Raw genomic sequence first — 17,365 nt, 5'->3', positions numbered from 1 at the left:
TTCTTCAGCAAGTATTGTAGGCACTGGAAAGACACGGGGAGATGGAACAGGAACAGGTTGCTTTTCAGACTGATCAAGATCTGAGCTCTGCGGTATCTACAAAACAAAAAAGGGTTATTATATAATTTGCACATATATTAAACCATTGGCAGCACCAGGGTTGGGGACACCCGGTCCAGCCAATATTACCCCACCTAAATGCCTGGAAAAGGAGAGCCCCTGCTGACACCACTATAGAGGCATGTTCTAGTGGGAAGCCCTGCCCTCCAGGACACAAGTGCCTGTAATATCAGCTCCTTTTCAGCGACAGGAACAAATTGCTGCAGGATAATCTCACACTGCAACACCCAACTCCTGTCACTGTAGAGGAGTAGGCATCTTGGTGTAACTCCCTCTGAGGGTTTATCCAGGTGCAGAGTTACTTGTGTTTTTTATGCTTTTAATATATGTTCATATTATATACATATATAATTCTAATATATATATATATATTAGTGATGAGCGGGTTCGGATCCTCGGGATCTGAACCCGCCCGAACTTCACCTTATTTTGCACGGGTCCGAGCAACTCGGATCCTCCCGCCTTGCTCGGTTAACCCGAGCGCGCCCGAACGTCATCATCCCGCGGTCGGATTCTCGCGAGATTCGTATTCTATATAAGGAGCCGCGCGTCGCCGCCATTTTTCACTCGTGCATTGGAGATGATCGTGAGAGGATGTGGCTGGCGTCCTCTCAGTTTCTATGTTCAGTGGGCTGCAAATATCTGTGCTCAGTGTGCTGCAAATATCTGTGCTCAGTGTGCTGCAAGTGCAAATATCTACGTTCTCTGCCTGAAAAACGCTCCATATCTGACTTTGCTCAGTGTGCTGCAAATATCTGTGCTCAGTGTGCTAATTGCTTTATTGTGGGGACTGGGGAGCAGCAGTATTATATAGTAGGAGGACAGTGCAGAGTTTTGCTGACCAGTGACCCCCAGTATTATACGTTCTCTGCCTGAAAAACGCTCCATATCTGTGCTGCATTGTAGTATATAGTAGGAGGACAGTGCAGAATTTTGCTGACCACCAGTATAACTATATATATAGCATAGCAGTACGGTACAGTAGTCCACTGCTCTACCTACCTCTGTGTCGTCAAGTATACTATCCATCCATACCTGTGGTGCATTTCAGTTTTGCACAGTTTGCAGACCACCAGTATATAATATATAGCATTACGGTACAGTAGGCCACTGCTCTACCTACCTCTGTGTCGTCAAGTATACTATCCATCCATACCTGTGGTGCATTTCAGGTTTGCACAGTTTGCTGACCACCAGTATATACTATATAGCAGTACGGTACAGTAGGCCACTGCTCTACCTACCTCTGTGTCGTCAAGTATACTATCCATCCATACCTGTGGTGCATTTCAGTTTTGCACAGTTTGCTGACCACCAGTATATAATATATAGCAGTACGGTACAGTAGGCCACTGCTCTACCTACCTCTGTGTCGTCAAGTATACTATCCATCCATCCATCCATACCTGTGGTGCATTTCAGTTTTGCACAGTTTGCTGACCACCAGTATATAATATATAGCATTACGGTACAGTAGGCCACTGCTCTACCTACCTCTGTGTCGTCAAGTATACTATCCATCCATACCTGTGGTGCATTTCAGTTTTGCACAGTTTGCGGACCACCAGTATATAATATATAGCATTACAGTACAGTAGGCCACTGCTCTACCTACCTCTGTGTCGTCAAGTATACTATCCATCCATACCTGTGGTGCATTTCAGTTTTGCACAGTTTGCTGACCACCAGTATATACTATATAGCAGTACGGTACAGTAGGCCACTGCTCTACCTACCTCTGTGTCGTCAAGTATACTATCCATCCATACCTGTGGTGCATTTCAGTTTTGCACAGTTTGCTGACCACCAGTATATAATATATAGCAGTACGGTACAGTAGGCCACTGCTCTACCTACCTCTGTGTCGTCAAGTATACTATCCATCCATACCTGTGGTGCATTTCAGTTTTGCACAGTTTGCTTACCACCAGTATATAATATATAGCAGTACGGTACAGTAGGCCACTGCTCTACCTACCTCTGTGTCGTCAAGTATACTATCCATCCATACCTGTGGTGCATTTCAGTTTTGCACAGTTTGCTGACCACCAGTATATAATATATAGCAGTACGGTACAGTAGGCCACTGCTCTACCTACCTCTGTGTCGTCAAGTATACTATCCATCCATACCTGTGGTGCATTTCAGTTTTGCACAGTTTGCTGACCACCAGTATATAATATATAGCATTACGGTACAGTAGGCCACTGCTCTACCTACCTCTGTGTCGTCAAGTATACTATCCATCCATACCTGTGGTGCATTTCAGTTTTGCACAGTTTGCTGACAACCAGTATATAATATATAGCAGTACGGTACAGTAGGCCACTGCTCTACCTACCTCTGTGTCGTCAAGTATACTATCCATCCATACCTGTGGTGCATTTCAGTTTTGCACAGTTTGCTGACCACCAGTATATACTATATAGCAGTACGGTACAGTAGGCCACTGCTCTACCTACCTCTGTGTCGTCAAGAATACTATCCATCCATACCTGTGGTGCATTTCAGTTTTGCACAGTTTGCTGACCACCAGTATATAATATATAGCAGTACGGTACAGTAGGCCACTGCTCTACCTACCTCTGTGTCGTCAAGTATACTATCCATCCATCCATACCTGTGGTGCATTTCAGTTTTGCACAGTTTGCTGACCACCAGTATATAATATATAGCAGTACGGTACAGTAGGCCACTGCTCTACCTACCTCTGTGTCGTCAAGTATACTATCCATCCATCCATACCTGTGGTGCATTTCAGTTTTGCACAGTTTGCTGACCACCAGTATATAATATATAGCATTACGGTACAGTAGGCCACTGCTCTACCTACCTCTGTGTCGTCAAGTATACTATCCATCCATACCTGTGGTGCATTTCAGTTTTGCACAGTTTGCTGACCACCAGTATATAATATATAGCAGTACGGTACAGTAGGCCACTGCTCCACCTACCTCTGTGTCGTCAAGTATACTATCCATCCATCCATACCTGTGGTGCATTTCAGTTTTGCACAGTTTGCTGACCACCAGTATATAATATATAGCAGTACGGTACAGTAGGCCACTGCTCTACCTACCTCTGTGTCGTCAAGTATACTATCCATCCATCCATCCCTGTGGTGCATTTCAGTTTTGCACAGTTTGCTGACCACCAGTATATAATATATAGCATTACGGTACAGTAGGCCACTGCTCTACCTACCTCTGTGTCGTCAAGTTTACTATGCATCCATACCTGTGGTGCATTTCAGTTTTGCACAGTTTGCTGACCACCAGTATATAATATATAGCAGTACGGTACAGTAGGCCACTGCTCTACCTACCTCTGTGTCGTCAAGTATACTATCCATCCATACCTGTGGTGCATTTCAGTTTTGCACAGTTTGCTGACCACCAGTATATACTACAGTGCCGTAACTAGACATTTTAGCGCTGTGTGCAAGAAATGGAATCGGCACCCCCCTCAACGGATACCGGTGGCAGTGCACGCCGTAGGCGCGCGCAAAAAATATAGGGGCGTGGCTTCACGGGAAAGGGGTGTGGCCACAAAATAATACCAATTCCTAGAATGGTGCACAGTAGTCTCCATTATTCAGATTACGCCGCACAATAGCACCACTACACCAGGCAGAGCCCCTTTTACACATTACGGCAGACAGCGTCCTTCTTTTTTACATATTACGGCAGACAGCGTCCCCTTTTTTTACACATTACGGCAGACAGTCCCCCTTTTTACACATTACGGCAGACAGAGCCCCCTTTATACACATTGCGGCAGACAGCATCCCCTTTTTACACATTACGGCAGACAGTCCCCCTTTTTACACATTACGGCAGACAGAGCCCCCTTGATACACATTGCGGCAGACAGCGTCCCCTTTTTACACATTACGGCAGACAGCGTCCTTCTTTTTTACATATTACGGCAGACAGCGTCCCCCTATTTTACACATTACGGCAGACAGCGTCCCTTCCACATTACGGCAGACAGTCCCCCTTTTTACACATTACGGCAGACAGAGCCCCCTTTATACACATTGCGGCAGACAGCGTCCCCTTTTTACACATTGCGGCAGACAGCGCCCCCCTTTTTTACACATTACGGCAGACAGCGCCCCCCTTTTTTTACACATTACAGCAGACAGCGTCCCCATTTTTACACATTACGGCAGACAGAGCCCCCTAGTTATGGCTCTGCCCTCACCTCCTCTTTGTCAGGCAGATATCACTAACCCTATCAGATATCACTAACCCTATCAGATATCACTAACCCTATCAGATATCACTAACCCCATCACTAACCCTATCAGATATCACTAACCCTATCAGATAACCCTAATGGCATCCTCCTCCAGGCTGTCCCCTGGTACCTTCAGAGGCTGCGGCTCCGGGCAGCGGGAGACAGGCGGCAGTGCGGGGGAATGCCGCGCTCTGAGTCCATGCAGAGCGGGCGGCGGGAGACAGGCAGCAGTGCGGGGGAATGCCGCGCTCTGTGTCCGTGCAGAGCGGGCGGCTCCAGGCGGCGGGAGACAGGCAGCAGTGCGGGGGAATGCCGCGCTCTGTGTCCGTGCAGAGCGGGCGGCTCCAGGCGGCGGGAGACAGGCAGTAGTGAGGGGGAATGCCGCGCTCTGAGTACATGCAGAGCGGGCGGCTCCGGGCGGTGGAAGACAGGCGGCAGTGTGGGGGAATACCGCGCTCAGAGTCCCTGCAGAGGCGGAGGCTCTGACGCGCGGCAGGAGACAGGCGGTAGCGCTGGACTCTATAGTGATAACAGTGGCTGCGGCCGTGTATGGGTGGGGGTGTGCTGCCGATGGTGCGCCTTCAGCGCATGTGCGCTGTGGGCAAGGCACCATCGGCACATACCTAGTTACGGCCCTGATATACTATATAGCAGTACGGTACAGTAGGCCACTGCTCTACCTACCTCTGTGTCGTCAAGTATACTATCCATCCATACCTGTGGTGCATTTCAGTTTTGCACAGTTTGCTGACCACCAGTATATACTATATAGCAGTACGGTACAGTAGGCCACTGCTCTACCTACCTTTGTGTCGTCAAGAATACTATCCATCCATACCTGTGGTGCATTTCAGTTTTGCACAGTTTGCTGACCACCAGTATATAATATATAGCAGTACGGTACAGTAGGCCACTGCTCTACCTACCTCTGTGTCGTCAAGTATACTATCCATCCATACCTGTGGTGCATTTCAGTTTTGCACAGTTTGCTGACCACCAGTATATACTACAGTGCCGTAACTAGACATTTTAGCGCTGTGTGCAAGAAATGGAATCGGCACCCCCCTCAACGGATACCGGTGGCAGTGCGCGTCGTAGGCGCGCGCAAAAAATATAGGGGCGTGGCTTCACGGGAAAGGGGTGTGGCCACAAAATAATACCAATTCATAGAATGGTGCACAGTAGTCTCCATTATTCAGATTACGCCGCACAATAGCACCACTACACCAGGCAGAGCCCCTTTTACACCTTACGGCAGACAGCGTCCTCTTTTTACACATTACGGCAGACAGCGTCCTTCTTTTTTACATATTACGGCAGACAGCGTCCCCTTTTTTTACACATTACGGCAGACAGTCCCCCTTTTTACACATTACGGCAGACAGAGCCCCCTTTATACACATTGCGGCAGACAGCATCCCCTTTTTACACATTACGGCAGACAGTCCCCCTTTTACACATTACGGCAGACAGAGCCCCCTTGATACACATTGCGGCAGACAGCGTCCCCTTTTTACACATTACGGCAGACAGCGTCCCCTTTTTACACATTACGGCAGACAGCGTCCTTCTTTTTTACATATTACGGCAGACAGCATCCCCCTTTTTTACACATTACGGCAGACAGCGTCCCTTCCACATTACGGCAGACAGTCCCCCTTTTTACACATTACGGCAGACAGAGCCCCCTTTATACACATTGCGGCAGACAGCGTCCCCTTTTTACACATTGCGGCAGACAGCGCCCCCCTTTTTTACACATTACGGCAGACAGCGCCCCCCTTTTTTTACACATTACAGCAGACAGCGTCCCCATTTTTACACATTACGGCAGACAGAGCCCCCTAGTTATGGCTCTGCCCTCACCTCCTCTTTGTCAGGCAGATATCACTAACCCTATCAGATATCACTAACCCTATCAGATATCACTAACCCTATCAGATATCACTAACCCTATCAGATATCACTAACCCCATCACTAACCCTATCAGATATCACTAACCCTATCAGATAACCCTAATGGCATCCTCCTCCAGGCTGTCCCCTGGTACCTTCAGAGGCTGCGGCTCCGGGCAGCGGGAGACAGGTGGCAGTGCGGGGGAATGCCGCGCTCTGAGTCCATGCAGAGCGGGCGGCGGGAGAGAGGCAGCAGTGCGGGGGAATGCCGCACTCTGTGTCCGTGCAGAGCGGGCGGCTCCAGGCGGCGGGAGACAGGCAGCAGTGCGGGGGAATGCCGCGCTCTGTGTCCGTGCAGAGCGGGCGGCTCCAGGCGGCGGGAGACAGGCAGCAGTGCGGGGGAATGCCGCGCTCTGAGTACATGCAGAGCGGGCGGCTCCGGGCGGTGGAAGACAGGCGGCAGTGTGGGGCAATGCCGCGCTCAGAGTCCCTGCAGAGGCGGAGGCTCTGACGCGCGGCGGGAGACAGGCGGTAGCGCTGGACTCTATAGTGATAACAGTGGCTGCGGCCGTGTATGGGTGGGGGTGTGCTGCCGATGGTGCACCTTCAGCGCATGTGCGCTGTGGGCAAGGCACCATCGGCACATACCTAGTTACGGCCCTGATATACTATATAGCAGTACGGTACAGTAGGCCACTGCTCTACCTACCTCTGTGTCGTCAAGTATACTATCCATCCATACCTGTGGTGCATTTCAGTTTTGCACAGTTTGCTGACCACCAGTATATAATATATAGCAGTACAGTACAGTAGGCCACTGCTCTACCTACCTCTGTGTCGTCAAGTATACTATCCATCCATCCATACCTGTGGTGCATTTCAGTTTTGCACAGTTTGCTGACCACCAGTATATAATATATAGCAGTACGGTACAGAAGGCCACTGCTCTACCTACCTCTGTGTCGTCAAGTATACTATCCATCCATACCTGTGGTGCATTTCAGTTTTGCACAGTTTGCTGACCACCAGTATATAATATATAGCAGTACGGTACAGAAGGCCACTGCTCTACCTACCTTTGTGTCGTCAAGTATACTATCCATCCATACCTGTGGTGCATTTCAGTTTTGCACAGTTTGCTGACCACCAGTATATAATATATAGCAGTACGGTACAGTAGGCCACTGCTCTACATACCTCTGTGTCGTCAAGTATACTATCCATCCATACCTGTGGTGCATTTCAGTTGTGCACAGTATATATAGTAGTAGGCCATTGCTATTGATATATTACTGGCATATAATTCCACACATTAAAAAATGGAGAACAAAAATGTGGAGGGTAAAATAGGGAAAGATCAAGATCCACTTCCACCTCTTGCTGAAGCTGCTGCCACTAGTCATGGCCGAGACGATGAAATGCCATCAACGTCGTCTGCCAAGGCCGATGCCCAATGTCATAGTAGAGTGCATGTAAAATAAAAAAAAATAAAGCTCAGTAAAATGACCCAAAAATCTAAATCAAAATCATCTGAGGAGAAGCGTAAACTTGCCAATGTGCCATTTACGACACGGAGTGGCAAGGAACGGCTGAGGGCCTGGCTTATGTTCATGGCTAGTGGTTCAGCTTCACATGAGGATGGAAGCACTCATCCTCCTGCTAGAAAACTTAGAAAGAGTTAAGATGGCAAAAGCACAGCAAAGAACTGTGCGTTCCTCTAAATCACAAATCCCCAAGGAGAGTCCAATTGTGTCGTTTGCGATGCCTGACCTTCCCAACACTGGACAGGAAGAGGTTGCGCCTTCCACCATTTGCACGCCCCCTGCAAGTGCTGGAAGGAACACCCGCAGTCCAGTTCCTGATAGTCAAATTGAAGATGTCACTGTTGAAGTACACCAGGATGAGGATATGGGTGTTGCTGGCGCTGGGGAGGAAATTGACAAGGAGGATTCTGACGGTGAGGTGGTTTGTTTAAGTCAGGCACCCGGGGAGACACCTGTTGTCCAGGACAAATATGGCCATGGACATGCCTGGTCAAAATACAAAAAAAATCACCTCTTCGGTGTGGAATTATTTCAACAGAAATGCGGACAACTGGTGTCAAGCCGTGTGTTGCCTTTGTCAAGCTGTAATAAGTAGGGGTAAGGACCTTAACCACCTAGGAACATCCTCCCTTATACGTCACCTGGACCGCATTCATCAGAAGTCAGTGACAAGTTCAAAAACTTTGGATGACAGCGGAAGCAGTCCACTGACCACTAAATCCCTTCCTCTTGTTGTAACCAAGCTCCTGCAAACCACACCACCAACTCCCTCAGTGTCAATTTCCTCCTTACCCAGGAAAGCCAATAGTCCTGCAGGCCATGTCACTGTCAAGTCTGACGAGTCCTCTCCTGCCTGGGATTCCTCCGATGCATACTTGAGTGTAACGCCTACTGCTGCTGGCGCTGTTGTTGCTGCTGGGAGTCGATCGTCATCCCAGAGGGGAAGTCGGAAGACCACTTGTACTACTTCCAGTAATAATTGACTGTCCAACAGTCCTTTGCGAGGAAGATGAAATATCACAGCAGTCATCCTGCTGCAAAGCGGATAACTCAGGCCTTGGCAGCCTGGGTTGTGAGAAACGTGTTTCCGGTATCCACCGTTAATTCACAGGGAACTAGAGACTTGATTGAGGTACTGTGTCCCCGGTACCAAATACCATCTAGGTTCCATTTCTCTAGGCAGGCGATACCGAAAATGTACACAGACCTCAGAAAAAGAGTCACCAGTGTCCTAAAAAATGCAGTTGTACCCAATGTCCACTTATCCACGGACATGTGGACAAGTGGAGCAGGGCAGACTCAGGACTATATGACTGTGACAGCCCACTGGGTAAATGTATTGCCTCCCGCAGCAAGAACAGCAGCGGCGGCACCAGTAGCAGCATCTCGCAAACGCCAACTCGTTCCTAGGCAGGCTACGCTTTGTATCACCGCTTTCCATAAGAGGCACACAGCTGACAACCTCTTACGGAAACTGAGGAACATCATCGCAGAATGGCTTACCCCAATTTGACTCTCCTGGGGATTTGTGACATCGGACAACGCCACCAATATTGTGCGTGCATTACATCTGGGCAAATTCCAGCACGTCCCATGTTTTGCACATACATTGAATTTGGTGGTGCAGAATTATTTAAAAAACGACAGGGGCGTGCAAGAGATGCTGTCGGTGGCCTGAAGAATTGTGGGCCACTTTCGGCATTCAGCCACCGCGTGCCGAAGACTGGAGCACCAGCAAACAGTCCTGAACCTGCCCTGCCATCATCTGAAGCAAGAGGTGGTAACGAGGTGGAATTCAACCCTCTATATGCTTCAGAGGATGGAGGAGCAGCAAAAGGCCATTCAAGCCTATACATCTGCCTACGATAAAGGCAAAGGAGGGGGAATGCACCTGACTCAAGCGCAGTGGAGAATGATTTCAACGTTGTGCAAGGTTCTGCAACCCTTTGAACTTGCCACACGTGAAGTCAGTTCAGACACTGCCAGCCTGAGTCAGGTCATTCCCCTCATCAGGCTTTTGCAGAAGAAGCTGGAGACATTGAAGGAGGAGCTAAAACAGAGCGATTCCGCTAGGCATGTGGGACTTGTGGATGGAGCCCTTAATTCGCTTAACCAGGATTCACAGGTGGTCAATCTGTTGAAATCAGAGCACTACATTTTGGCCAGCGTGCTCGATCCTAGATTTAAAACCTACGTTGTATCTCTCTTTCCGGCAGACACAAGTCTGCAGAGGTTCAAAGACCTGCTGGTGAGAAAATTGTCAAGTCAAGCGGAACATGACCCGTCAACAGCTCCTCCTTCACATTCTCCCGCAACTGGGGGTGCGAAGAAAAGGCTAAGAATTCTGAGCCCACCCGCTGGCGGTGATGCAGGGCAGTCTGGAGCGAGTGCTGACATCTGGTCCGGACTGAAGGACCTGCCAACGATTACTGACATGTAGTCTACTGTCACTGCATATGATTCTGTCACCATTGAAAGAATGGTGGAGGATTATATGAGTGACCGCATCCAAGTAGGCACGTCAGACAGTCCGTACGTATACTGGCAGGAAAAAGAGGCAATTTGGAGGCCCTTGCACAAACTGGCTTTATTTTACCTAAATTGCCCCCCCTCCAGTGTGTACTCCGAAAGAGTGTTTAGTGCAGCCGCTCACCTTATCAGCAATCGGCGTACAAGGTTACTTCCAGAAAATGTGGAGAAGATGATGTTCATCAAAATTAATTATAATCAATTCCTCCGTGGAGACATTCACCAGCAATTGCCTCCTGAAAGTACACAGGGACCTGAGATGGTGGATTCCAGTGGGGACGAATTAATAATTTGTGAGGAGGGGGATGTACACAGTGAAAGGGGTGAGGAATCGAAGGAAGAGGAGGAGGTGGACATCTTGCCTCTGTAGAGCCAGTTTGTGCAATGAGAGATTGATTGCTTCTTTTTTTGGTGGGGGCCCAAACCAACCAGTCATTTCAGTCACAGTCGTGTGGCAGACCCTGTCGCTGAAATGATGGGTTTGTTAAAGTGTGCATGTCCTGTTTATACAACATAAGGGTGGGTGGGAGGGCCCAAGGACAATTCCATCTTGCACCTCTTTTTTCTTTCATTTTTCTTTGCATCATGTGCTGTTTGGGGACTATTTTTTTGAAGTGCCATCCTGTCTGACACTGCAGTGCCACTCCTAGATGGGCCAGGTGTTTGTGTCGGCCACTTATGTCGCTTAGCTTAGTCACACAGCTACCTCATTGCGCCTCTTTTTTTCTTTGCATCATGTGCTGTTTGGGGACTATTTTTTTGAAGTGCCATCCTGTCTGACACTGCAGTGCCACTCCTAGATGGGCCAGGTGTTTGTGTCGGCCACTTGTGTCGCTTAGCTTAGTCACACAGCTACCTCATTGCGCCTCTTTTTTTCTTTGCATCATGTGCTGTTTGGGGACTATTTTTTTTGAAGTGCCATCCTGTCTGACACTGCAGTGCCACTCCTAGATGGGCCAGGTGTTTGTGTCGGCCACTTGTGTCGCTTAGCTTAGTCACACAGCTACCTCATTGTGCCTCTTTTTTTCTTTGCATCATGTGCTGTTTGGGGACTATTTTTTTGAAGTGCCATCCTGGCTGACACTGCAGTGCCACTCCTAGATGGGCCAGGTGTTTGTGTCGGCCACTTGTGTCGCTTAGCTTAGTCACACAGCTACCTCATTGTGCCGCTTTTTTTCTTTGCATCATGTGCTGTTTGGGGACTATTTTTTTGAAGTGCCATCCTGTCTGACACTGCAGTGCCACTCCTAGATGGGCCAGGTGTTTGTGTCGGCCACTTGGGTCACTTAGCTTAGTCATCCAGCGACCTCGGTGCAAATTTTAGGACTAAAAATAATATTGTGAGGTGTTCAGAATAGACTAAAAATGAGTGGAAATTATGGTTATTGAGGTTAATAATACTATGGGATCAAAAAGACCCCCAAATTCTATGATTTAAGCTGTTTTTGAGGGTTTTTTGTAAAATAAACACCCGAATCCAAAACACACCCGAATCCGACAAAAAATTTTCAGGGAGGTTTTGCCAAAACGCATCCGAATCCAAAACACGGCCGCGGAACCGAATCCAAAACCCGAAAAATTTCCGGTGTACATCACTAATATATATATATGTAAAATACATATTTACTTACACACACACACACACACACACACACACAGAACACAGACACCACATACCATACCATACCTCCCAACATTTCTAGATCTGTCTGTCGGACAACTGCGTGGCAAAGCCGTGCCCAAAAAGGGTGTGTAGCATATGTGAAAGGGGGTGTGAGAGTGCCGCGATCGCGAGTCACGCCCCTCATTTTCGGCACCGAGGTGGCATGCCCAGCACACGGTGAACTGCTGGCATGCCCTCTCTCTCTCTGGGGTCTATTCATGAAGCAGTGAAAAGTGTGGAGAAGTGAGCCACTGGAGAAGTTGCCCATGGCGACCAATCAGCATTGAAGCATCATTTATAATTTGCATACTATACAATTGTACGAAGCAGCTGATTGGTTGCCATGGGCAACTTCTTCACAGGCTCACTTCTCCACTGTTTTCACTGCCTCATGAATAGACCCCTCTGTCTCCTGTGAAAAGACGCTGTGCGCATGCACAGAAGCCTCCCAACTGCCCCCCCCCCCAACCGCGGTACACTGCGGCCCGCGGGTGGGACAGCGGGACAGTCCCAAAAAACAGGACTGTCTCATGAAAATTGGGACAGTTGGAATGTATGCACATCCACATAGAACACATACATATGCACACACATAAAACACATACACACAGTGTTATTTTTTTTAGCAGGAACCAGCAGGAACTCAGTTCCTGAACCTCTCATTAGACATAACATAATCAGGAACTGAGTTCCTGAACCTGTCCTGGGCCAAAATGTATTTTCCACAGATAAGTTTTATTTTAATGTCCATTTTGAGTACCTTCTTTTCTAAAAGCTATCTAATCTACCTATCTTCTTTTTTTAATAGCTCCACATCAAGGCTGTCTTCATCTCTAAAACACTAATTAGGTCCTGCAAGGGGGCCCCCTGAGAATTCAGGAGTCGGTGGTCACAATCCCAACAGCGGAATACCGAAGCTCAGAATGCAGATGGATCCCGGTAGGTAATTTAACCTTAAACCCACCCTTCCGTCAGCCTGACCCTAACCATCCCCTTCCGCAGCCTGACTCTAACCATCCCCTTCCGCAGCCTAACTCTAACCATCCCCTTCCGCAGCTTAACTCTAACCATCCTCTTCTCAGTGGTGTAACTAGGGCCACGCAGCCCCTGCGGTCGCTTGGAGGCGCGCAGGGCTACGGGGGCGCCAACACCACCACTGATTCTGATTGGCCCACGAACTGGCACTTCACTTGATAGACACGCCGCTGGAGACCCAGGAGGGACACACAGGAGAGGCGCGCACTGTGCCCTCTGTATCCTCCATTCCAAAACGCACAGCAGCGAGGGGGGCCGGGGGGGAGGGGGTGTACCCGGCACTGGGGGAGCATATTTGGCACTGGGGGAGCATATTTGGCATGGGGGGGCATATTTGGCACCGGGGGAGCATCTTTGGCACTGGGCGGGGGGGGGGGCATGTTTGGCACCGGGGGAGCATCTTTGGAACTGGGCGGGGGGGGGGGGCATATTTGGCACTGGGGGAGCATATTTGGCACTGGGGGAGCATATTTGGCACTGGGGGTATATGTGTGTAGTTGGCACTGGGGGGGGGCATATTGGGCACTGGGGGCATATGTGTACTGGTACTGTGGGGGAATATCTGGCACTGGGGGAATATCTTGTACTGGGAGCACAGCCCTAGCAACAAGCATTACCCCCTGGTTACAAGCACAACACCCAGCTCATGAAATCCCTGGCAACAAGCATTACTCCCTAGCAATGAGCATGACACCCAGTGCATGGAACCCCTGGCAACGAATATTACCCTGGCAACAAGCTTGAAACCCAGCACATGATACCTCTGGCAACAAGCACAACACCTACCGCATAAAACCCCTGGCAACGAGCATGACACCCTGAGCATGAAAACCCCTGGCACCGTTCATGGAACCAAGAGCATGAAACCCCTTGCAACGAGCAGGTAATTTAAAAATAATTAGAAGCCTTACTGTAGGACTTAATGTGTAATGGGCATTGCAGTGTGTGGCATAATGTATCACGGACAGTGCGGTGTGTGTCATAATGTGTCACAGGCATTACGGTGTGTGGCATACTATATCACGGGCATTGTAGTATGTGGTATAATGTCTCAGGGGCATTACAGTGTGTGGCATAATGTATCACGGACATTGCAGTGTGTGGCATAATGTATCACGGACATTGCGGTGTGTGTCATAATGTGTCACAGGCATTGTATGTGCTATAATGTCTCAGGGCCATTGCAGTGTGTAGCATAATGTATAACGGGCATTGCGATGCATGTCATAATGTGTCACAGGCATTATGGTGTGGCATAATGTGTCGGGGGCATTATGGTGTGTGGCATATTGTGTCATGGGCATTATTGTGTGTGGCATAACGTCTAAAGGCCATTGTAGTATGTGGCATAATGTATACTGGGCATTACTATAAGGAGGAAAAATGACAAATAATGTAAGGGGCATGAATCAGGATTATTTTTTTTCCTGTGGTGGCCAACGTCTGGGCGTGCAGGTTGCAATACTGGGGTATAAGGTAGTCTTTTCTGGCAATACCACACCCCTTTATGCAAAGCCACGCCCCTTTATGCAAGGCTATGCCCCTTTTTTTGTGACGCGAACGCACATTCATCACTTTACTAGTGCCAATTATGCGTGGGGTTTGGGGAGGGGCGCCAGAGAATGTTTTGGCTTGGGGGAGAAAAATCTCTAGTTACGCCTCAGCCTCTTCCGCAGCTTAACTCTAACCATCCCCTTCTGCAGCATATCCCTTACCCTCCTCTTACTGCCTAAACCTAAAATTAACCCTAACCTTAATACTCACCTTGGGCATCCGTCGGCGTTGTAAGCATTGAGATTCCGGTGTCAGGATTCTGATCGTCGTGATACAGACTACCAAGATCTTAACTATATCCGGCAAAAACGTATACTTATGTGTATACTATATGGTGGGATAGACACATCTCATGTCTTGGTAACAGAAGTACAAAAGTGTATATTTACTTCTGGGGGCAAATTCAATTACACACGGACTCACCGCAGGATTTCAGCTCCCTGGTTAAGTGCCCGTAGCTATTCAATCACTACCCACGACTAACCCAAAGGGTGCACTTAACATTCATTTCTCTACTCGCACCCTCTGATATCTAGTGCTTCCAGGGCTAGTCACGGGCTTACTGTGGGCAATAATTGCATAGCTCCAGGCACTTACATAGCTATGGGCACTTAACCCTGGAGCTAAAACCCTACTTTTAGTCCCGAGGCTAACTGAATATGCCCCTTGGTAATTGCATAGAGAAGCAGCCTGACAGTGTAAGTAGTAAAGGCATTACCTTATGTGGACAAAATATGGTAATGTAATGAAAAATAAACAAGAAAGGATATGTTTATGTCTTATTGATTCATGTCATTCACATTTTGCATCAAAAAATGTATTCAGTACAAGCACATGCACACCCGGTGTTTAGCCATTTACAAATCAAATGAGTATGTTCTTTCCTGCAGTACAGTAATTCAAATGTCAATTAAATAATGCTAATGAGTTAAAAACTATAAACCTGAGGGGTCAATGAACAAGTAGCTAATCAGAAGTGGGTAAATAGTACTACTGATAGTCATCGTCATGATTGCGCATTGTGGTGGTCATTCCGAGTTGTTCGCTCGCTAGCAGATTTTAGCAGCATTGCACACGCTAGGCCGCCGCCCAGGGGCGTATCTAGCCATTGGCCAGGATGGCACTCGCCAGGGGCGCCAGCTGAGGAGGGGCGCCGCCTGGTTGTGCCACCTGTGGCCAAGGGGCAGATTCACTATGCCCCTGTGTCCCCCACCTGCAGGGATGCCCGGCAAAGACCATAGAAGGCAGCAGCGGCAGACACTGTTCTTCTCGCCAGGGTCCGGCACCGCTCCGCAGTCTGCACTACAATCAAGTAACTCTTTAAAACTACAGCTCCCAGCAGCCATTGCTGCTGTGAGCTTCCGGCAGCAATGGCTGCTGGGAGCTGTAGTTTTGCAGAGTTACTTGATTGTAGCATGGACAGCGGAGTGGTGCCGTACTCTGGCGAGAAGAACAGTGTCTGCCGCTGCTGCCTTCTGTGATTTTTGTCGGGCATCGGACGACGACAGCACAGGTCAGCAGCGGCGGATTGGGATGCCCCCTCCCCTCCCGATGACTTCAGTGGCCGTGCTCCGCCCCACTTTGGCCGATTCCTATATCCGCGGCTGCGGCGATATGAGCTTCTGCGCATGCGCAGAACAGAAGCTCATTCAAACTGGAGCCGCGGCAAGTGAAGCGAGTGTGTTCTGAGGCAAGTGACCAGGGACAGCGAGCGCACAGAGGGGCCAGGCGTCCAGGGCCAGGCAAACGGTGTAACAGCAGGGGGTGCCCTGGAGCCATACAAGACTTGGTCCCTAGGACCCAGCAGCCTGCAGCAACTGGAATCGAGACCTTGTCCTCAGACGGAAGCATGTGCAGGTTAGTGATGCCCCCCAAACTCCCACCTGGCGGCTGTGGCTTGCACTGTATCCTCCCCCCCTCCCACTTGGCAGCTGCATGCGGGGAGGCAAGGGACACACATCATGGGAAGCTGAAATAGCTTGTGTGTCAGCATCTGTTTGTGTGTCAGCGTCTGTCAGTGTCAGTTTCTGTATGTCAGTAAGTCAGGGTCTGTGTTAACATCTGTCAGTGTGTCAGCATCTATCAGTGTATCAGCATCTGTCTGTGTCAGCATCAGTGTGTCAGCATGTTTCTATGTGTCAGTGTCAGCATCTGTCTGTGTGTCAGAGTCTGTCTGTGTGTCTGTGTTAGCATAAGTGTGCCAGCATCTGTCTGTGTGTCAGTGTGTCATTGTCTATTTGCATGTCAGGGTCTGTGTGTCAACATCCGTGTCAGTGTGTAAGCCTCAGCGTGCCAGCATCTTTCTGTGTGTCTCTGTCAGCATCAGTGTGTCAGCATCTGTTTGTGTCTCAGTGTGTCAGCTGTGTGTGTCAGCCCCCTAGACAGAGTTCTCCCCCTACCCCCCCCACGAATGCAAGAACATACACAGTCCACCCCATTTTTTATTTATTTTTGTAGGCCAATGTGTTTTAATATTTTAAATGTGGAAGCCAATTTTTTTTTCTGTGGGGGATAATTTTATTTATTTTTCCTGTTTGGGGTCATTGTGTTTTTTTCCTGTGGGGGCCAATGTGTTTGTTTTTTTGTAGAGGCCAATGTGTGTGTTTGTTTTCTGTGGGTGCCAATATATGGGTTTTTTTATGTGGGGGCCAATGTGTTTATTTTTTCTGTGGATGCCAATGTTCTTTTTATGTTGGGGCCAATGTGTTTTTTTTAATTTCCTACGGGGGTCAGTACAGTATGTTCATTTTTTTTCATGTCGGTGGTCAATTTGTTTGTTTTC

The 17,365-nt window shown here is 48.7% G+C and overlaps 1 protein-coding gene across 1 annotated transcript in view; it reads right to left on the bottom strand.

Annotated features, from left to right (window-relative positions):
- LOC134932309 (src substrate cortactin-like) overlaps positions 1 to 17,365 on the bottom strand; it is a 141,018-nt gene that overhangs the window by 21,131 nt on the left and 102,522 nt on the right. Inside the window, exon 13 of the mRNA XM_063926623.1 lies at positions 1 to 96. Within this exon, the coding sequence (XP_063782693.1) occupies positions 1 to 96 (96 nt within the window). The remainder of the gene's footprint in view (positions 97 to 17,365) is intronic.

Source organism: Pseudophryne corroboree, chromosome 6 (assembly GCF_028390025.1).
Source record: "Pseudophryne corroboree isolate aPseCor3 chromosome 6, aPseCor3.hap2, whole genome shotgun sequence".
NCBI classification, from domain to species: Eukaryota; Metazoa; Chordata; class Amphibia; order Anura; family Myobatrachidae; genus Pseudophryne; species Pseudophryne corroboree.
The sequence above is the reverse complement of the archived record's forward strand: the minus strand, read 5'-3'. Positions and strand labels throughout refer to the sequence as shown.